Genomic DNA, 23,220 nt, shown 5'->3' on the forward strand with positions numbered 1-23,220 from the left:
CTAGGCCCTAACATCTGTAGCCATGGCGACAGCTGGCTCTATGTCACTAAACCACAAACCAAGGAGATGTGTAAGAAAATGAAGCAAGCTCTCCTGTCATGCAGGGTTGTTAACTAGATGACTTGTATAGCAGTGGCTATGATATCTATAGTGATGTGCCCTGAAAAAGAAACCAATAGCCCCTTATAGAGGTTTTATTGTATAGTCATATGGGGCCTATTGATCAAAACCTCAGATCCAGAATGCGTTCACCCTCACCCCAAATTCTAGGTTTACCCAGTAGAAGGTAAGATCTATGGAATAATTCCTCTTACACATTTCCGCTTATATAAAAGGGATTTGTTAAATCACTCAGCTTACTGGTAGTGCTGACAACTCTTACAAATAAGACACACAACTTGTAGTAAAACTTTATTTTTTTTCTCAAGTCAAAAAAACAAAACATACAGAGAATGACATATTGGATTGATTTCAATACAGTGGCAATTTTAATCCTTCCTTTTCCCCAGACACCCTGTCCAGTCTGTTCACCAACTCAAGAAACCCTGTCTCTCCTACGACACACACACACACACACACACACACACACACACACACACACACACACACACACACACACACACACACACACACACACACACACACACACACACACACACACACACACACACACACACACACACACACACACACGAGTCCTGGTATGTTTGAATTGACTGGACGACAGGTAAATCAATGGGATATGATGGTAGTGGACAAAGTCACCATGTCATGAGGCGATGATGGGAGAGACCAACTGCATGGATTTCAACAGTGTATTGCCAACACCTGTATCCAATGCAGGTGGTACAGTCCAGTCAATTCAAAATCACCCCTGTTGAAACGCATACGTTCCCGACCATGATTCAGATTAAGATCCCGACAAATTCAGACTGCATCAGAGTACCAGTCCCACCATGGAAGTCCACAGGCATCAAATTCCATTCCCTCAGGACTCCCAGTTCCATACAGTACTCCACTCCTTTCCCTCCCACCCACGCCGAGATTACCAATCACAGGTACATACACTGGTAGAAAAAAGGACAAACACCGATTTCAGAAAATAATCAGTATCACTTGTGGATGAAGAGGGGGGAGGGAAAGCCAGCTAGTCCAATCAAAAGCATGTCCTATTGCTTGGAGGGAACACCAGAGGAAACACAATCTGTGTTCCATAGTCATACAGGCAAGAGAATCAAACACTTGTCCACTTCATCAAACTAGGCCTAGTAAAGTGTAAAGAGCACCCAGAAGTGAATGTTATGTTTGTCTATGCTTGGTCCGTGGTTTTCATAAACTTCAAGGATTCACTGACACACTAATGTAGTGGGTAGGGGGATGTAGAGGCCAAAAGTGCTCCGAAATGGCTGGTCTCCTTTGTTAAAAATCACTGAACTGAAACTGACGCTTCTAAGAGAAGTCAACTCAACTGAGGGCATATGTCGCCCTCCAGTGGTCAAGAGCGTAACTGAAAACACTAAGCTGAACATTGAATTCTCTTCCTTAACTGTAGTAGAGCCACTTAGCGGAAGCCTCATGAATGGACTGCATGCAAAAATTTCCTTTCTACAACTGAATGAGAACGCGGCGGCCATCTTGGCCCAAATTGGAGCCGGAATGGCAGAAACTGAACAGGGCGATTGGGAAACAGAATGGAAGAGAGACCTTAAGGGGGAGAAATCAAACAAACCCCCCTCCGTTCCCTGCCCCTTCATCCAAAGTACCTGAACACAGACACTCTTTGCAAACCGCTCTTACCAAGTCAGAAGCAAATGAGAAAAAAAACGTACAAAAAAAATCATTGGATTCTCAATTTATCCTCTATACTGATTCACACAAGTAGTACGTTTCTCTTTTCTTTCTTAAATAAATTGAACGAGTATTGAACAAAGTATTGAGAACTCATTTACATTTCCTAATTAGAACTATGGAACACGTATTATTGAAAGGTGGGAGGGATTTCAAATAAGAGCGCTTCAACCTAAATCTGGATAATTAAAATGTATTAGCAGGTTGCTACTCATTCCTAAACAATGACAGAAGCAACAACACCGACCAACTAGTATCCCTCTTCCACCTAGAAACGCCCCATTCTCTCCTGAAACCAAACAGAATCAAATAGTAATAATATTATCTCATTATTCCATTCTAAGTCTTTCATAAACCTCATACTTCCCAGTATTTTAAGAAAGAAGTGGTTTGCTGGAAAAAAAAATCAGCTTTTTGCTGTTGTACACAAGTCTCATCTAATGGTGAAGAGCACAGGGATGCTGGTGGCTGGTTTTGACATCTTTCAGGCTTGTCTTTGGAGTGAGGGTAAAGGGGTTTATTTGGAATGTCACAGAGAGGTGACAATACGTCACCATCTCCCTTTCGGGTTTCTGCATCCATGACCTGACCATCTGTCGTCCTAGGCAGTCTTCAGCCCTGGACTATGTGCTGCAAGGAATACACCTGCAGTATATCATGGCAACCCTTTCCACTACTCTACTTCCACTGTTCTGAACTGCACATTTGTAATCTTTTATGCTGTTCACCTCAACGCTGGCCAGCCTTCTTTAGTTTATTTAGTAAATATTTTCTTAACTCTTGAACTGCATTGTTGGTTAAGGGATTGTAACTAAGCATTTCACCGTAAGGTCTACTACACCTGTTGTATTCGGTGCATGTGAAAATTAAATTAGAAACATTAGCTCAATTTTTTCTTCCAACCAAAACAGCAACTGTAGATTTAGAAAAACTGAAAAACTAAAAGATACGTTTTAGTAAAATATGCAATAAAGATCACCTCAACTCTTCTACTCTGTCTTTTTTTGGAAGCTTAAATGCTTTTTAAGGAGAGAAATACAATCCACTGGTAGATTTTTCAAGGCTTTTGGCAATACTCTCCCCTACAACTACACATCCAACAGTGAAGTTCAGAGAGAGAGACTGGGTGCTGGGAAACAGGGGGGTGAAAAGGAGGGAGGTTTTTGTCAATGTGGTAACCACATCTCCCTCCCCTCTGCTTTCCTCTAGGTACTTAGAACTCTGCTTCAGCCCCCTGCATGAAAATTAATAACAGAAACAAAACTTCTAGTTCAAAAGGCAGCCATTTCTCCTGGCTAAACTGTTCAAGTCTATCAAATACAATAGTAGGAAGTATTTTTAGGGACCCCCACCCCTCAAGTTGGACAAGGCTGGGGGTACAATGGTCCCCAAAATATAAAATTCACAAGTGGGATGCCCAGGGTTTAGTTTTTTTCTTTGTCCACCCAAACCAGCGACACCTCCAGCAGAAAGGCGATCCTTCAGTTATCCAGCCCAGGAGCTTGGACTGGGGCAGTCAGCCCCCTCTTCTCCTGGCTCCCTCAGTTGTTCTCCTCGTCACTGTCATCTGGGCTGATGGCCGGGCTGGTGAGAGTGAAGCTGGGCGAGGGGTTGCTGTAGCCCGGAGACAGGGGGCTGTAGGTGGACCCTTTGGGGCTAGTTGGTGAGTAGGTGGGGGAGGTGGGAGAGTATTTGGGTGAGGTTGGAGAGTATGTTGGGGAGGTAGGGGAGTACTTGGGGCTGGTGGGAGTGTAGGTGGGCGAGGTGGGTGAGTAGGTGGGCGAAGTGGGGCTGTACTTGGGCGTCGTCGGTGAGTAAGTTGGGGAGGTGGGTGAGTATTTGGGAGAGGTCGGAGAGTACTTGGGCGAGGTGGGGGAGTATTTGGGGGAGGTGGGGGTGTACTCTGGAGAGCTGGGGGAGTATGAGGGGGAGGTAGGGGTGTATTTGGGTGAGGTGGGTGAGTAGGAGGGGAGCTGGGGCTGTAAGAGGGAGAACTGGGGGTGTAGGTGGGCGACTGGGGGTGAAGCGTGGGCTAGAGGGAGAGTAGGATGGGGAGGTGGGGGAATAAGAGGGGGAGGTAGGGGAGTAGTTGGGGCTGGTGGGGGTGTAGTTTGGGGAGGTGGGGGAGTAGGATGGGGAGGTGGGGGAGTAGGAGGGGAGGTGGGGGTGTAGTTGGGTGAAGAGGGGCTGTAGCTTGGAGAGGTGGGGGAGTAAGAGGGTGAGGTGGGGGAGTAGGAGGGTGAGGTGGGGGAGTAGGAGGGTGAGGTGGGGGAGTAGGAGGGTGAGGTGGGGGAGTAGGAGGGTGAGGTGGGGGAATAGCTAGGCGAGGTGGGGGAGTAGCTTGGGGACGTAGGGCTGTAGCTTGGGGATGTAGGGCTGTAAGAGGGGGACGTGGGGGAGTAACTAGGGGAGGTTGGGGAGTACGAGGGGAGGTTGGGGAGTAGGAGGGGGACGTGGGGGAGTAACTAGGAGAGGTTGGGGAGTACGAGGGGAGGTTGGGGAGTAGGAGGGGAGGTTGGGGAGTACGAGGGTGAGGTGGGGCTGTAGTTGGGGCTGGTGGGGGAGTACGAGGGGGAGGTTGGGGAGTACGAGGGGGAGGTTGGGGAGTAGCCCGGGCTTTGGGGGGTGTATCCCCCAGGAGAGCGGGGCTCGTAGGCTGGGGAGGTGGGCGAGTAGTTGGGAGACATCGCACCTCCTGGAAAAGTAGAAATGTAGAGACATGAGAAATAAAGAAAACTTGTACACAGAACATCAAGCTTCAGTGTTATTCCTATAACATGGAAAAAGGTAATGCAGTCACTCCTGTGTCAGTTGGTATTTCATACCAAACTGGTTGTTTTGTATGGTGACCAACCTGGAGAGGGGATGTAGGGGCTGGCTGGCCCCGGGGACCCAGGAGATCCAGGGGTAGGGGACCAGGCCGGGGAGTAGCCCGGAGAGAAGCCACTGGCATCGGACGCTGCGCTGGGAGAGAAGCCTGCTGCTCCGGGAGTCATCCCGCTACCTGGTGGTCGGAAAGAGTCAGGGCATGAGTCAATGGAACAGTAGAGAGAGTCAGGGCATGAGTCAACGGAACAGTAGAGAGAGTCAGGGCATGAGTCAACAGAACAGTAGAGAGAGTCAGGGCATGAGTCACAGAACAGTAGAGAGAGTCAGGCCATGAGTCAATGGAACAGTAGAGAGAGTCAGGGCATGAGTCACAGAACAGTAGAGAGAGTCAGGGCATGAGTCAACGGAACAGTAGAGAGAGTCAGGGCATGAGTCAATGGAACAGTAGAGAGTCAGGGCATGAGTCAATGGAACAGTAGAGAGTCAGGGCATGAGTCAATGGAAGAGTAGAGAGTCAGGGCATGAGTCAATGGAACAGTAGAGAGAGTCAGGGCATGAGTCACAGAACAGTAGAGAGAGTCAGGGCATGAGTCACAGAACAGTAGAGAGAGTCAGGGCATGAGTCAATGGAACAGTAGAGAGAGTCAGGGAATGAGTCACAGAACAGTAGAGAGAGTCAGGGCATGAGTCAATGGAACAGTAGAGAGAGTCAGGGCATGAGTCACAGAACAGTAGAGAGAGTCAGGGCATGAGTCAATGGAACAGTAGAGAGTCAGGGCATGAGTCAACGGAACAGTAGAGAGAGTCAGGGCATGAGTCAACAGAACAGTAGAGAGTCAGGGCATGAGTCAATGGAACAGTAGAGAGTCAGGGCATGAGTCAATGGAACAGTAGAGAGTCAGGGCATGAGTCAATGGAACAGTAGAGAGTCAGGGCATGAGTCAATGGAACAGTAGGGTCAGGTGGGATGGACCATGCTGTACCCCCGGGATATTGTCAAAGTCCGCCCAGGTTGAGCCTTACCAATGCTGGGGGACCAGGCACCATAGGCGGGGGTGGCTCCAGTGTTCCAGGGGGTCATGGCAGGGGACATGCCACTCATGGGGCTAGGCGCCGAGCCAAAGAACATTCCGGTGGCTGTGGAAATGAAGACACATTTTAGACCACATTTCATATGTGCATACTTCATAATCTATCTTCATTGAGATGTATCCATATACATTACTTGATAAATGCATGGATACTTTGAAGTCAAACAGACATTCTGAGAACATACGTGTACACATTTCCTATGTTGTTCAATGAGTCCACACCAATACATTTCAACATACAAATGAGAACATACGTGTACACATTTCATACGTGTACACATTTCCTATGTTGTTCAATGAGTCCACACCAATACATTTCAACATACAATCGAAAATGTAAATCTGGTGATTGAAAACGTCCATAGGATGAACAATTCCATTTCAATTCTTGCTTAATTGTATTATTCACTGTGTGGAATATTTGTAGCCACTCACGTCCAGCCACGCTGATCCCAGGGATGTTGGTGGGGATCTCCATGCCGTATTTGCACTTCTCAGCGTCCAGCAGCAGGTCGAAGCAGCCCGTCCCACAGGGGGCAAGCTGGCCCAGCATAATGTTCTCAGACACACCCTTCATAGGGTCACTCTCCCCGTGGGATGACGCCTCCATCAGCACATCCACCTGGGACAGGGAGGGAGTGTAAGAACAGGAGGCCCCCTTTTCTCAAATCCAGACCTCGAGGTCAAAAGTAGCTTAATGCTGATTTTCATTGTTTCCCACTAAGGTCCGATCCAAACCTGGGAACAAGGTGAGTGGAATCTCTGGCCAATCAGTGACACCTGGACCCCCAGGTTAAGTACTGGACATTTGAGTACTCCTACTATTAAGGACGGTGACTAGAATTGTTACGCAAGTCGTAAATATGTTCTAATGAAAAAACGAACTTATACCAATACATCTGCAACATCCTCCCCCCGCCCTTCCACTTTCCCCTGTCCCCTCACGTGACTCTTACCGTCTCCTCAAAGGAGCACTTCATGAGAGGTCCCGTGTCCTGTCTGTTGATGCCATGACGTGTGATAGCCATCAGGTGACCGCGGCATGTCATGGTGTCGCAAAGCAACGACAAGTGGCGGTAGTTGACGTAGGAACCGTCAAAGGAGATGACGTGGTTCAACTCCCTCTCCAGCGCCTTACGTACAGCCTCAATACCCAGTACCTAGAAAGGAGGGGAATGAGTTATGAATATCGCAAAAAATACTGACTGACATGTTTGGGCTATGCGGCAATTCATGTACTTTTCAGGTTTAGCAGTGGAGCAACATTTTTTATATATACACAGTGCCTTCGGAGAGTACTCAGTAGACTTTTTCCACATTTCGTTACGTTAGAGCCTTGTTCTAAAATGTATTAAATAAATTAAAATCCTCAGCAATCTACACACAATACACCATAATGACAAAGTGAAAAGAGATTTTTTGAAATGTTTGCTCATTTATTAAAAATGTAAAACAGAAATACCTTATTTACATAAGTATTCAGACCTTTTGCTATGAGACTCGAAATTGAGCTCAGGTGCATCCTGTTTCCATTGATCATCATTGAGATGTTTCTACAACTTGGAGTCCACCTGTGGTCAATTCAATTGGACATGATTTGGAAAGACACACACCTGACTATATAATGTCCCACAGTTGACAGTGCATGTCAGAGCAAAAACCAAACCATTAGGTCAAAGGAATTGTCCGTAGAGCTCCGAGACAGGATTGTGTCAAGGCACAGATCTAGAGAAGGATACCAAAAAAGTTCTGCTGAATTGAAGGTCCCCAAGAACACAGTGGCCTCCATCATTCTTAAATGGAAGAAATTTGGAACAACCAAGATTCTTCCTAGAGGTGGCCGCCCGTCCAAACTGAGCAATCGGGGAAGAAGGGCCTTGGTCAGGGCGGTGACCAAGAACCCAATGGTGACTGACAGAGCGCTAGAGTTCCTCTGCTGAGATGCGAGAATCTACCAGAAGGACAACCTGCAACTCTGCAGCACTCCACCAATCAGGCCTTTGTGGTTGAGTGACCAAGGCACATGACCGCCCGCTTAGTTTGCCAAAAGGCACCTAAAGACCTTGAGAAACAAGATTATCTGCTATGATGAAAGCAAGATTGAACTCTTTGGCCTGAATGCCAAGTGTCACATCTGGAGGAAACCTGGCACCATCCCTACGGTGAACCATGGTGGTGGCAGAATCATACTGTGGGGATGTTTTTCAGAGGCAGGGACTGGGAGACTAGTCAGGATTGAGGTAAAGATGAACAGAGCAAAATACAGAGACGCTCCTTGATGAAAACCTGTGCCAGAGCACCCAGGACCTCAGATGGGGTGAAGGTTCAACTTTCAACAGGACAACGACCCTAAGCACACAACCAAGACAATGCAGGAGTGGTTTTGGGAAAAGTCTCTGAATGTCCTTGAGTGGCCCAGCCAGAGACCGGACTTGGACCCGACCTGTAATTGCTTTCAAAGGTGCTTCAACAAAGTCCTGAGTAAAGGGTCTGAATACTTATGTAAATGTGATATTTCTGTTTTTTTCTCCTTCTAAAAACTGTTTTTGCTTTGTCATTATTGGGTATTGTATGCAGATTGATGAGGGAAAAAAACAATACAATCAATTTCAGAATAAGTCTGTAACAAAATGTGAAAAAATTCAAGGGGTCTGAATACTTTCCCAAGGCACTGTGTGTGTGTGTGTGTATATACAGTGGGGCAAAAAAGTATTTAGTCAGCCACCAATTGTGCAAGTTCTCCCACTTAAAAAGATGAGGCCTGTAATTTTCATCATAGGTACACTTCAACTATGACAGACAAAATGAGATTTAAAAAAATCCAGAAAATCACATTGTAGGATTTTTTATTAATTAATTAGCAAATTATGGTGGAAAATAAGTATTAGTCAATAACAAAATTTAATCTCAATACTTTGTTATATACCCTTGTTGGCAATGACAGAGGTCAAACGTTTTCTGTAAGTCTTCACAAGGTTTTCACACACTGTTGCTGGTATTTTGGCCCTTTCCTCCATGCAGATCTCCTCTAGAGCAGTGATGTTTTGGGGCTGTTGCTGGGCAACACGGACTTTCAACCCCCTCCAAAGATTTTCTATGGGGTTGAGATCTGGAGACTGGCTAGGCCACTCCAAGACCTTGAAATGCTTCTTATGAAGCCACTCCTTCGTTGCCTGGGCGGTGTGTTTGGGATCATTGTCATGCTGAAGGCCCCAGCCACATTTAATCTTCAATGCACTTGCTGATGGAAGGAGGCTTTCACTCAAAATCTCACGATACATGGCCCCATGCATTCTTTCCTTTACATGGATCAGTCGTACTGGTCCCTTTGCAGAAAAATAGCCCCAAAGCATGATGTTTCCACCCCCATGCTTCACAGTAGGTATGGTGTTCTTTGGATGCAACTCAGCATTCTTTGTCCTCCAAACACGACGAGTTGAGTTTTTACCAACAAGTTCTATTTTGGTTTCATCTGACCATATGACATTCTCCCAATCTTCTTCTGGATCATCCAAATGCTCTCTAGCAAACTTCAGACTGGCCTGGACATGTACTGGCTTAAGCAGGGGGACACGTCTGGCACTGCAGGATTAGAGTCCCTGGCGGCGTAGTGTGTTACTGATGGTAGGCTTTGTTACTTTGTGGTCCCAGTTCTCTGCAGGTCATTCACTAGGTCCCCCCCGTGTGGTTCTGGGATTTTTGCTCACCGTTCTTATGATCATTTTGACCACATGGGGTGAGTTCTTGCGTGGAGCCCCAGATCGAGGGAGATTATCAGTGGTCTTGTATGTCTTCCATTTCCTAATAATTGCTCCCACAGTTGATTTCTTCAAACCAAGCTGCTTACCTATTGCAGATTCAGTCTTCCCAGCCTGGTGCAGGTCTACAATTTTGTTTCTGGTGTCCTTTGACAGCTCTTTGGTCTTGGCCATAGTGGAGTTCAAACAGGTGCCATTAATACAGGTAACGAGTGCAGGACAGAGGAGCCTCTTAAAGAAGAAGTTACAGGTCTGTGAGAGCCAGAAATCTTGCTTGTTTGTAATGTGACCAAATACTTATTTTCCACCATAATTTGCAAATAAATTCATAAAAATCCTACAATGTGATTTTCTGGATTATTTCCCCTCATTTTGTCTGTCATAGTTGAAGTGTACCTATGATGAAAATTACAGGCCTCTCTCATCTGTTTAAGTGGGAGAACTTGCACAATTGGTGGCTGACTAAACACTTTTTTGCCGCACTGTATATATATATATTTTTTAAAACTTTATTTGTTATCATTTAAGATTGTGAGTCAATGTCCCAGCTTGCAAGCTGTGAGTTTGGTGGCCATTAGACCTTTTGTGAGATATTTTAGGCATGCCTGTTTGTCGTTTTCCTTCCGGTATCTATTGGTTTCTGTCATCATCCTAACATAATTCACTAGGGCTGACCGACCCAAAGGAGTCAAGACAGAGCTTGCCCTGAACACAACGGAAGGTTGTTGTCTCCCTGGGCACATGTGCATCGAACACGGTCATAAAAATGCTGATTTCTCACATTAATGCACACATTTTGGTTACAGACCATGTACCTAGGTAGGCCTACGATCCCTAGTCTTAGCGGGTGCTACAATATTAGCAGGTTAGTTAATAGGTTTCGTAACACCATAACTACCGTAGCAATCGGTTGCCATCATAGCTATCGGTAACTATCACAACTAGCATAGCTATCGGTAACTATGGAATCTATCCGTACCGTGAAGATCTCTACAATATCGTTGGAGGTGGTCCTGACAGGGTCCACGTCCTTCTCACTGAGGACCCTCATCAGTCCCACGCCATCTGTCTCCAGGATCCACTCCTGCAGGGCCTTGAACTCTCCCTCCTCTGTAATGATGATCTTCTTCTTGTTGTCAGTCTGGGGCAAGTGCATGTACACCTAGGGAGAGGAGACAGACAGGACGAAGATCAATAGCTGATGGGTTAACGATCTGGATAGGTTTCAGCCATATTGTTAAGGTCAACCAGTGTGTGTTAAGTCAGTGATAATGTAGTAACAGATAAGGGAGATAGCTTAGAGTATTAGATGGTAATGTAGTAAAGGATAAGGGAGGTAGCGAAGAGGTAGATAAGTGAGGTACGTCTGGTAAGACAAGGGGTGGGTGTCTATTTGTCAATAACAGCTGGTGTGCAATGTCTAATATTAAGTCTCGAGGTAGACCACACTATCTATATTTTTCGTATCCGTCTATTTACCTCCACAAACGATGCTGACTGCTTATGGCTTTATACAGCTCGTTGAGTGCAAAAGCCTATAAGCAAACAAGAAAATGCTCATCCAGAAGCGACGCTCCTGGTGGCCAGGGACTTTAATGCAGGCAAACTTAAATCAGTTTTACCTCATTTCTACCAGCATGTCACATGTGCAACCAGAGGACAAAAAGAACAACTCTAGACCACATTTACTCCACACACAGAAACTTAAGCTCGCCCTCCATTTGGCAAATCTGACCATAGTTCTATCCAAAAACTATAGCAAGAAGTACCAGTGACTCGCTCTATACAGAAGTGGTCAGATGACGCGGATGCTACAGGACTGTTTTACTAGCACAGACTGGAATATGTTCCGGGATTCATCCAAAAGAATTGAGGAGTATTAGGGGCTGAGATGTCAAATGGTGCCCTAGTGAAGTTAAGACATCAGACATTATGGGGTATTTTCAGTGTGTGTGTGTGTGTGTGTGTGCACGTGACCCCTCGGTGACCTTGCTGATCTGCTCGATGCCCTGCAGTGTCATGTCCGTCAGCATGTTGGACTCGATGCACCTCAGGAACACGTCGTCGTCCATCTTGTCCACCACTTCCTCATCCTCATGGAACTTGTTCTCGTCGCTGTTCATGATGCGAATTCGCAAGACCAGCTTCTCGGCGTTGTCGTCATTGAAGATACAGTTCAGATCATCTCCGAAACCTTCAGGGAGAAAAAAGGTTGCATTCTGCAGTAGGTTGTGTAGGGATTATATGGTCCTTTTTACTTACAACACTTCCTTATAGATCCATCAATCGGTGTTTGCTTGTGTTCACTCATCCCCACCTGCATTGATCTTCTCTGCGATCTGCTCCATGGTCAGCTTGCGGTCAGTCATGTGTTTGCGGTCGAGCTCGATGCGGAGGAGCCAGGGGGAGATGCGAGTCACGTCAAAGTCGGGCATCTCATAGTAGACGTTGACCCACTCCTGGTCCTCCGTCACCACCGTGCTCTGGGGGTTAGGGTCGTAGTAGATGGCTGTGTTGGCCGTCACCTGGAGAGAGGAGGAGAGAAAGAGAGGGGTTGATAATCGTTGTATAAATCAGTACGCAAAGAAAAGGAACAACCTAAGAAAGGAGATAGTCGGCCGAAAGGTTGTTGACTGTGGTCTACCACATCACATTCTCCACGGTTCACCTTTCTGAGGGTGGTGTGTTCCAGCCGACAGAGGATATCCTTGGCCCTCTCGGCGTCGCGGGCCGCCTGGCCCAGCAGGAACACGGTTAGGGAGGGGGTCTTGGGCCGCTTGGAGATGTTGATCAACTCTTTGAGACGCGGCACGCCCAGAGTGACGTTCTTGGCCGACACACCAGCGTAGTGGAAGGTGTTCAGGGTCATCTGGGTGGCGGGTTCTCCCAGCGACTGGGCTGCTAACGCCCCCACCATCTCACCCGGGTGGGCCTAGAGGACAGAGAGGGAGGTAGAGAAGTAATTACATTAAATGATTATGATTTAATTAGATTAGTGTAATAAAAAAATATCCCATCAAGCTCTAGGCTTGGTTTTCTACTCCTTCACACTATCCATTTACACGGTCCATTTCAATCTAATAACATCTTTAGTTCATAGCAACCAGTTTTGGTGTTGACCCTCCCCCTTCCAGTCTCTCCCAGCATGCTGTGCGTGTATAGCTCTACTCACAATAGACTGGTTGAACTTGCTCTCGATCTCCCCCAATAGCCAGTCGTAAGCCTCAGTGCTCAGTCGGAACTCGTCTGTCATGCGTCGGGAGCTGAGCGTGGAGCGCAGGTGGATGTTGAAAAGCAGCGTGGCGTTCTGCTGGGCCTGTCTGCTCAGGTGGTCCTCGCCGTTCACAATCACCAGCTTCTTACTCAGCTCCTGGACACCTGCGGCGTGTAAAGGAGCGGGGAGACGTTTTAGAATGTCAGACCGTGTCATTTTATTTTAGGATTATTTAGCCTGGCTTAGTGGCTGAGTTAAAATTGCTTTATGCGAGAGAAATTTGGTACCAAGATGGCAGATATGTCAACAACATTTACTTAGTTACTGAACGAAGTGCAGCAAGTCCTTATTTTTTAAAAATCTAGATAGATGCATTGTACACCAAAAGGTTAGTCATTGGAATGACTAAATGAATCGGGTAACCTCTTACAGTAGCATATCAAGTGCTATGGTCTTCTAAACACAACACGTCTTTGTCTTCATGACAACAAACGTTACTTTGACCGAGGCACTTGGTGCCCAATTCAGGCTCGAGATACGTAGAATTAACGTGGATTTAAGTTAATAAAACATGGACTTAAGTCCAACATTTTCTGACTTCAGTACATGTCAAGTCAACTTACTTCCAAGTCTGAATAGGGCCCGTGAAGCACAATACTGTACACTGTGTAGTGCAGTACTGAGTAAAGGATCACACCACATCACTCAGCACCCTAGTCTTCAGTGTTAAGACTATGGTCGGGCACCAGAAGCCGTCTGTAAGGAGTGCAGCTTGGGGGTAGGCCAGGCTAGAATCACTTTGTCCACATGATTTGTGAATCATTCCACTGAATGACATGGTTGACAATGGGTGTGATCAACTTTCACCTATCAAGGTCACTTCATGTGATGGTGTGATAGCTGGTGTGGTGGTGTGATAGCTGGTGTGGTGGTGTGATAGCTGGTGTGGTGGTGTGATAGCTGGTGTGGTGGTGTGATAGCTGGTGTGGTGGTTAGCTGGTGTGGTGGTGTGATAGCTGGTGTGGTGGTGTGATAGCTGGTGTGGTGGTGTGATAGCTGGTGTGGTGGTGTGATAGCTGGTGTGGTGGTGTGATAGCTGGTGTGGTGGTGTGATAGCTGGTGTGGTGGTGTGATAGCTGGTGTGGTGGTGTGATAGCTGGTGTGGTGGTGTGATAGCTGGTGTGGTGGTGTGATAGCTGGTGTGGTGGTGTGATAGCTCAGAGGCCTATTCACAATCCAAGTGGCCATAGAAAATTAATGGCATCAACCTTTTACAACACACCAGGGCTAATCAGTATCGGTCTGCTTAGCGTTTCTAACTATAGTTATAATTGCACTCGCCTGGTGTCCCAGGTCTGAATCAGTCCCTGGGTTACAAAACAGAAGTGTTCTAGTACATCTTTAGACGGTCTACAATATGGGTCTGTGGTGACTGCAGAGTATATGACTGTGGTACCCACCCTCTACCACTCGAAGGGGGTTGAGGTCTGTGGGGGTGCGGGGGTTGATCCGGAAGATCTTCTGGGCGTTCCAGATCATCCTGGCCAGGTTGCATGGAAGCACCACCTAGTGGGGAGCAGGGACATCGGTCTTTACAATACTAAAGAAGTTAATGCATTGGGCTGAATCAGTGGGATATGCTTGCAGTGGTGACATGTGGGAGTGGGAGAGTTCCTGGGAAGACATGGAAGTGAATGAGTGTACGTGTGTGGAGATATGTGCATGTGTGGAGATATGTGCATGTGTGGAGATATGTGCATGTGTGGAGATATGTGCGTGTGTGGAGATATGTGCATGTGTGGAGATATGTGTGTGTGTGGAGAATCAGGAGATGCGCAAATAAGCCAGTGTGTGTTCATATGCTTTTTTTTTACACCGTTTTCTCCCCAATTTCGTGATATCCAATTGTTTAGTAGCTACTATCTTGTCTCATCGCTACAACTCCCGTACGGGCTCGGGAGAGACGAAGGTTGAAAGTCATGCGTCCTCCGATACACAACCCAACCAAGCCGCACTGCTTCTTAACACAGTGCACATCCAACCCGGAAGCCAGCCGCACCAATGTGTCGGAGGAAACACCGTGCACCTGGCAACCTTGGCTAGCGCACACTGTGCCCGGCCCGCCACAGGAGTCGCTGGTGCGCGATGAGACAAGGTTATCCCTACCGGCCAACCCCTCCCTAACCCGGACGACGCTAGGACAATTGTGCGTCGCCCCACGGTTCTCCCGGTCTCGGCCGGTTACGACAGAGCCTGGGCGCGAACCCAGAGTCTCTGGTGGCACAGCAGGCGCTGCAGTACAGCCGGGAGGCCCAAGTGTGTTCATATGCTTGTGTGTGCGTGCGTCTCAGTCTCCCTCTCACCTTGCTGTCCCCAGTGGGGAAGATGGCCCTCAGAATCTCTCTGTCCTCCTTCATCTTCTCATACTCTCTCTCCAGGGCACTCTGCACCTGGGCATTGGTCATCACGTCCTTCACAACGTCCTCCTGCAGGGTGCGCCGCAGCGCCCGCTCATTGGTGCAGTCAAACCTGAACCTAGTGGTCGTGGGAGGAGGTTTAGGCAAGGGACGGGATATGAGGGGAAGAGGTTTAGGGAGGGATGGGATAAGAGGGGAGACCGACAGGCTGACAGTGGAGAGTTAAGCCAGTTGACCCTGAATGTGTGGCCTGTGGACAGTGAGCTGCAATCCTTAAGAGTGTTGGCATTAGAGTCTATGTGATAAATAAGATGGTTGTGGAGAGGTGGAGACTATGAAATCCAGTGTTTGGGGTTGTCATTACACTGTCAATCATTACGAGAAGAGAAGGACATGTACTAGTTCAAGAACCTTAGTGAATCCTCCAATGACTAAGATGCAATATGACATTAACACAGAATTCAGTGAGAGCCCCAGTCTGGTCCCAGATCTGTCTTTCCCATACAGCTAACTCCTATGCTTGTTGCCATGACCTTAAGCGTTGGCAAGACAGCTCAAACAAATCTGTTACTGGGGTAGGTGAGCTGAATTACACCACACCCAAAACTCTAGCCGTCATTTTCCTCCCCGGCAATCCCACTTCCCTTCACCACTCACTTCTTCTCGAAGGCCTTGTTGGAGGGTTTGAGCGTGGCCATGTTCTGGAACTCCACAGCCTCTCCGGCCAGGCCGTCCTCTCCGTAGCGCAGCTGCACCACCTGGTTGATGGAGTTCCTCACGGTGGCGTCGTACTTCACCATCACAGACTCCATGGACTTGATCAGACGACGCTGGATGTAACCTGAAGGAACCAGATGAGGAAAGAGGTTTGAAGAGCATTTCAACCACCGAGTCAACTAGCTATGCGATCACGTCTGTAGTCCCCTCTCCCTAATCGCGTCGGGGTCGTAACCTTCACCCCTTCTTACCCCTCGTACCCTTCATTAACCAGTGCTTCTAACCAGCTTAAACCCTGAACCCTAACCCGTCTCTGTCCCTAACATCGCTCATGCCTCAGCCCCTTCACTCACCAGTTTCGGCGGTCTTCACAGCCGTGTCAATAAGCCCCTCCCTGCCTCCCATGGCGTGGAAAAAGAACTCCGTGGGCGTGAGGCCAGCCAGGTACGAGTTCTCCACGAAGCCTCTGCTCTCAGGGCCGTAGTCATCCTTGATGAAGTGGGGGAGCGTGCGGTGCTTGAAGCCGAAGGGGATACGCTTACCCTCCACGTTCTGCTGCCCCACCACAGCAATAACCTGAGGGCCACAGAGAGAGTGATGGTGAGACAAAGAAGACAATGGAAGTTAGTGGGTGTAAATTGAGGACTGTTTTCTGCCGTCATCCATATAGGAATAAAGTGCCAATGTTTTTGTGCCATAGTGACCCATCGATGTCTGAAACAACCCTGGGTCGTGCTCGGTAGAGCACACCCTAGTGAAACATTTTAAAGCATTTTTAATGGGAAACAAAAATGTGCATTTCTTATTGGATAGGTTGAGGTAGTCCCTGCCTGTTTCAAAAAAATGTTCACCTTTCTGAACACAGCCCTGTTTTTTAAGACCCCTGGACGTACCTGAGAGATGTTAATCTTGGAGCCTTTGGAGCCGGCCACCACCATGGACTTGAAGTTGTTGTACTCAGACAGGGACTTCTGGGCGGAGGAACCCGTTTTGTCACGGGCGTCATTCAGGATGCGATTCACCTGGTTCTCAAAGGTCTGCCTCAGCGTGTTACCAGGGGTGGGCTCCAACTCATTGTTGTGGGCCTTCTCAATGACCTGGAGAGGAATGCAGGAAGAAAATGTGACAGTTAAGATAGCGGAGCTTGGCTAGGGATCACATCTATTCTACTCCATTCTATATTTTTCCTAAGGAATTTTCAGGGGATTCCCCCTTCGTGAGTACAAGAGGAATTATTTTTAAAGGAATATTCTGGAACTTTGAAGAAAGCTCCCGATGAGAGAAGGGACTTACCTCTATTACATCCTGCTTGGCCTTCTTGATGGTGTTCTGAATGTCAAGGTAAGTCTTTGCGTCAGCAATAGAATCACCAATACCAATAGAGGCACCTAGAGAGAGTATATGATAATTAAGAACAAATGGAGGTAATATTGACTAAAATATCTGCATTTAGATGAGCTTATACACAAGTAATATTATTATTATATTATATATATTATTATATATTATTATATATTAAGTGGATTTCAAATGAGTTGCCTTTTCCTCATCTGACCATTCCACCCACTGATGCCCTCCTCCAGTACCCACCCAGCTCAGCCCAACCCAGGTCCTTACCCTCAATGAGCAGCCAGTTATTGACCACCGTCTGGATGTTGGAGTAGAAGAGGCGGGTGACGTCGTGGCCCATCTCCAGGAAACAGATGTGAACCAGGGAGCCAGCCGAGGTACCCAGGGACTTCTTACACAGGATGCCCATGATCAGCTCTCCGTTCTCCACTATCACCTGGGATGTACACAATGACAGAAATAAGACCCTGTATTCTGCACACACTAACAATACAAGAGGATTTTTCCCCCTACAAATCCTCATTACCACATGAGCATCTCAGGGTGTTTTGCCTGCTGAGTGTTCAGTATTTTACCTTGGTGTCCCCAGGGGAGATGTGTTTGTATGGCCCACTGTCCTCCTCGTCTGGATGGGTGCTGTGTGTTCGGATGGCGTTGATGTGGCCCGGGATGATGAGGCTGAAGATCTGCTTGCCCGTCCAGAGTGGCCGGGGCTTCAAGATGGCTGGCTGGGGCACCTTGCCGTCCCACGTGGACAGGAACATCAGGAGGTTCATCACATCGCCCTTGGGGACAGATCATGCTCCAGAATGAGTGTAGGAAGATGAGTGTGTTTTTCCGAAGTGTGTGTGTGTGTGTTTTTTGTGATCGTCTTCAACAATCTTACTCCAACTTTTACAAGTGTTAAATTTTTGTTTAACATGTACAACATTGTGCAGTGTATTGATGTCTAAAATTCCTGACAAACATCGACTTTGGGCTGATCAATCCGTAATGCCCTCCTTACCCGCTCTAGGAAGACATCCCTCTTGGTGAACTTGCGCACCGCGGTGAGGGTGTCCTGCACGATGCCCATGACGGGCCTGTTGGACTGGGGGGTGACGATCATCCGAGGCACCATGGCAAGCTCCTGGATCTCAGCTCTCGTCTCCAGGGACTGGGGTAGATGCAGGTTCATCTCGTCCCCGTCAAAGTCAGCATTGTACGGGGTGGTTACACTGTGGAGCAAGAGGGAGGAGGGATCCAAAGTGGTTAATGTCACCATTCAGGATCTGTTTGATGTCATATGTTCAATGATATGTAATGTGTCTTATGCGTTAACATTTGCTTTCAATTTGAGAAAATTTGGGCGTGTCCTGTAACTGGCTGACAGACTTGAATGGATCATTCAGGACTTGATAGTAGTACCTGAGGTTCATTCGAAAGGTGGACCAGGGCAAGATTCGGACTCTGTGCCCCATCATAGACATTTTATGTAGCGTGGGCTGTCTGTTGAAGATAATGATGTCACCGTCGCACATATGTCTTTCCACCTGAGGGAGGCAACAATGAGTTTGTAAAAGTGACATTGCATTACATCAAGTTCATGTCAATCATATTCCTTAGAAAACATTACATGATAAATTACGACCATCTGGTCTTTTGAGGGTTACCTTGTAGCCAATCTGCAGGTGAAGGTCACTTGGTTTGGGGTGAAACCGCAGGTCGATTCTGTCCCCGTTGTCACGGATGATATATTTGGCTCCGGGGTACTGGCTGTTGCCTCTGCGCACCAACTCCTGTAACCTGGAGACATAGGACAGCCAGCATTAGAACCAATACACAATTCTGTCAGTTTAATCAATTACTTTTTATCTCAATGAAATATAGGTAGATGTCAACGTTTCAGGGTGTGCCCGTCAATGTTTCAGGGTGTGCCCGTCAACGTTTCAGGGTGTGCCCGTCAACGTTTCAGGGTGTGCCCGTCAACGTTTCAGGGTGTGCCCGTCAACGTTTCAGGGTGTGCCCGTCAACGTTTCAGGGTGTGCCTGTCAACTTTAAAGGGTGTACCTGTCAATGTTAAAGGGTGTGACGATTTCTGGGAAGGTCATGTTGGCTGCGATGGAGCGCGGGACACCCACTTGGTCGATCTGGAGGTTGGGGTCGGGGGTGATGACGGTTCGGGCGGAGAAGTCCACACGTTTCCCCATCAAGTTACCTCGGACTCGCCCCTCCTTCCCCTTCAGGCGCTGTTTGAGGGATTTAAGTGGGCGGCCAGATTTTTGCATCGCCTGGGAGTTGAGATTAAGTCAGAGATCAGCACAGGCATATTCAGAACAGATGATCCTTTACAACTATCAGTAATCATTGAAAACTAAATAAACCCAGTTATGGGTTGAATAGTTGTCCGTCTTATCAGCTTAACAAAATAACACTTTTAAAGCATCCAGTAGTCTGTGAATGTATTTTGAAATGTATTCTGAAATTTTATTTGGTGTTACTTCTAATTTAATTTAACAGTCTTCAATTCAAACAAAAACAGTAAGAGTAAATGTTTATAGTAACACTACACATCGGCAAGGGTAAGAAGTACAGTAATGTTGTGCCAATTGGTGCCCTCCCAAGTGTCACTGCAGCCGTGCGTACCCTGGGCAGGCCTGGCAGCTCATTGTCCACCATGGTGGCCACGTGGAACTGCAGCAGCTTCACGTCCTCAGCGATGACGTGGGCCGCCGCGCCGCTCTGCTCGTTCCGCCGCAGCTGGTTGTTGATCTTGACGATGTCGGCCAGCTTGTGTGTCAAGTCGTCCTGGGCGACATAAACAAAAAGGATACGATGTGGTTAAACAGAGGTAAACGACAGAGGTAAAAACTTAAACAATCTCAAACTTTCCCAGGCCCACCTGGTTACGAGCAGAGCCCTGCATGACAACGGCGGGCCGGACAGCCAGTGGTGGCACGGGGAGTACTGTGACGATCATCCACTCGGGCCGGGAGAACTTGGGGTCCAAGCCCAGGATGACATCCTCCTCGTCCGAGATACGCTTGAAGATCTCGTAGACGCGCTCTGGGCTCAGCAGGATCTTCTTCTCCTGCGAGTCCTCGTTCACGTGCTTCCACTCGGCGTACAACTCCAGGCCCGACCGGCGGATACGCGGCTGGTAGCGCCCACAGCCACCGTGCCCCTGGGAGTGTCAGGGAGAGAGTGTGTGTGCATGGGAGAGAGTGAGAGGGTGTGTGTTACAAGAAGAAACAGAATCAGACACATGTGACTAAGGGAGATGAAGCAGACAAAGAGAACAAAAAAAAGACATGTTAAGTATCGATGGCCTATAAATGACATGTCGACAAGCATCGCCGGTGAAAGTACCTTCTCCTTAGTGATGTCCTCACTGTCGTGCTCCTGCTGGTCCACTCCAAACTTGTTGTCCATCTCCTCTCCGCCCTCGCAGATGTTCTTGCCTTTACACAGGTCGTACACGTGGGTCAGGCGCTTCCTGGGCTGCCCCTTGGACTTCTGCAGGATGTCTTTGATCTTTGGGTTATTCTAGAAGGAAGGAAAGACCATCACATCACACCATCACAAAATTTATGGGGCAGCAGGTAGCCTAGTGGTTAGACCATTGGGGCCAGTAACTGAAAGGTTGCTAGATCGAATCCCCAAGCTGACAAGGTAAAAATATGTTGTTAGGGCCCTGAACAAGGCAGTTAACCCACTGTTCCTAGGCCATCATTGAAAATAAGAATTTGTTTTTAACTGACTTGCCTAGTTAAATAAAGGTTAAATAAAAAATATATATAAAATAAAAATCAACAAGTCATTGGAATGTGTAACGCAATTCCCAGGACTAATATGCAATCATTAGCATGATTTATTCAATAGTGCTTATACCCATAAAATGACAATCAATTACACATATCAGGAGTTAATGTAGTGCTATATATTCTGTGTGTATGCTGTGCAGCGCAGATGTTTGGAGGTATAGCGCTGGTCAATTACCATTAGCCTCACAAGAGAATCGAATGCTGGAGCAGATTAGTAAATGTTACATATAGGTTGCGTAGCTGCACTGTAGGTAGTGATATGAGTGAGGAATGGAGGGTTACTGACCGTGTCGACCAGAAGCTTGGAGCACGAGTAGCAGACACATCGGAGAACCTTCATGATCTTGTTGACGAATCCCACGTGGAAGACAGGCTTTGCCAGCTCTATGTGGCCGAAGTGGCCCGGGCATTCTGTCATGTTGCCTGAATAGCAAAAACAACAATGCTTTGTTGACATTTCAATACAGTAGTGGTGACCTAACCTGAACCACAACTGTTTGGGTTTGAAAATAAAAAATAAAAAGACTATCAAATTCAAAACAAGTGTTTTATTATCATTGAGATGAAAATTGATTGCCTGGTAACTTTCGGTACCTGCACACGTTTGACACCTTCCAGATCGTTCGATGACCCCTTGTCTGGGGTCCATCAGCCCACCAAGTTTAGGACGTCCTCCTTCTGTGGTCTCGGGGTACTTGATTCCCCCTTCTGTGACCGACATCCGTTTCTACAGTGACACATCCATGGTCAACATCAAATCCGGTTCCAAAATATGAATAGCCCAAGTACATACACAAAACAATAAAGCTGTCACAAGTTTACGACAACATTGGAAAAACCAACCTCTTTCAGGCCACATGGGAAACTAATTCAAATAAATAACTGCTACAAAATGGGTAACTGAATCAAGATATGACAGTACCTACACTTCAATTAGAACATGGTGGTACACTTCGATCAGTTGCATTTCTAAACCAATATTGGGTACTATCTGACAAATCACTTGTGTGAGGACCAACTCATTAGATGAACATCAATTGGAGGCGAGGAATTGACAATGCAATGATTACGGACTGTGTAAACAACTTATTCTATTATACCAAACTAATAAAAAAACAAAGTAAAGAAACATGCATAACTTTGACTTTATTGACGTGACCTTTTATTACGATGTAGCTCCCACATATATAGGTCATAACAAGAGGGAACATCTAGACTTGGCTAATGTTTGTGCATTTAACTGTTAGGGAACACCAAATATAGCAGAGCAAAATAGCCAAGTTCAGTAAAAGTAGTCTTTGTTTACATGTAGAACTTTCCATATAAAAAGGGAGTTTGATTCATGATATGGCTTAGCTCAGATGAAAAATACTGTGTGTGCTGAAAGTTGGTCGAACTTCCTACAACATGCTGTTGCTAGCTCAAGCTCCAACATGGCTTAGCTAGCTAGGCTATCTGCAAACGAATTGCTACATCCATTTCATTGTCATAATACATTCTAGGTATTATCATGTACAGGTAAGATCAATGTGAACGTTCATAAAGTAAACGAATCCCCCCACCCCAAAGCAAAACCTACAAGCTCATCTGGGCTGATGATGCCGAATTGCACTCTCTTGATGAGGCGCAATGGGCATGCGCTGTCGCCGGAGGGCGGTCCGTGCATCCTGTCTATTCAAAGAGAAGCGTCCTCCCTCGGCACGCCGCTTTTGTAAGAAAGAACAGCTTTAAATGCCACCAGGACTCTGGCCAAGCCGCCAACGGTGACCGGAATGTCTCCGAAGGCGATATCACGAAGACCCACGTTGGTTATTGCCCTTGGAGTCTATTTATTTACGTTTTACTCCTATCCACTATGGCTACCAGCTGACCCCTTCCCTTTTCCTGATCTACACTCCAGTGCGCTCTACGCGCATCTGAGTTTGAAAGTAGCCAACGCGTGTTTATATAGACTGGATATTTTGGTACAGGTTGACACACTCAACGAAGCAGGGGCTGAACAGTCAGGAGGCGGGTTATGGATCTTTGTAGTAAAACGTTAATTGGCTACACAAGATCCTAACATGAATAATACATTTCATAAGACGCATGACCAATTGTAGCTTACGTTCTCTTCTTTAGCCAATTGAAACATAAAGCAGGCACTAAATTGATTGAAATGCTCACCATTGGTCAGAACAGAGCAGAGGCGGG

At 47.0% G+C, this 23,220-nt stretch overlaps 1 protein-coding gene across 1 annotated transcript; it reads right to left on the minus strand.

The window, feature by feature from the left end:
• Positions 1-398: 398 nt before the first annotated feature.
• LOC124013576 (DNA-directed RNA polymerase II subunit RPB1-like) lies at positions 399-22,932 on the minus strand. The gene is given in 33 exon segments (XM_046327894.1): positions 399-3,820; positions 3,823-3,870; positions 3,873-4,007; positions 4,010-4,279; positions 4,282-4,355; positions 4,357-4,543; positions 4,703-4,852; positions 5,701-5,814; positions 6,204-6,390; positions 6,725-6,928; positions 10,506-10,688; positions 11,515-11,720; positions 11,844-12,051; positions 12,195-12,458; positions 12,699-12,904; positions 14,201-14,306; positions 15,104-15,275; positions 15,815-15,998; positions 16,228-16,450; positions 16,768-16,971; positions 17,168-17,262; positions 17,492-17,660; positions 17,800-18,009; positions 18,231-18,441; positions 18,632-18,756; positions 18,877-19,009; positions 19,274-19,494; positions 19,850-20,011; positions 20,106-20,387; positions 20,573-20,749; positions 21,314-21,450; positions 21,622-21,754; positions 22,607-22,932. Coding segments are annotated over 33 exon segments (5,898 nt in total). The 5' UTR covers positions 22,694-22,932; the 3' UTR covers positions 399-3,389.
• Positions 22,933-23,220: the final 288 nt, after the last annotated feature.

The sequence above is a fragment of the Oncorhynchus gorbuscha genome, linkage group LG25 (genome assembly GCF_021184085.1).
Source record: "Oncorhynchus gorbuscha isolate QuinsamMale2020 ecotype Even-year linkage group LG25, OgorEven_v1.0, whole genome shotgun sequence".
NCBI classification, from domain to species: Eukaryota; Metazoa; Chordata; class Actinopteri; order Salmoniformes; family Salmonidae; genus Oncorhynchus; species Oncorhynchus gorbuscha.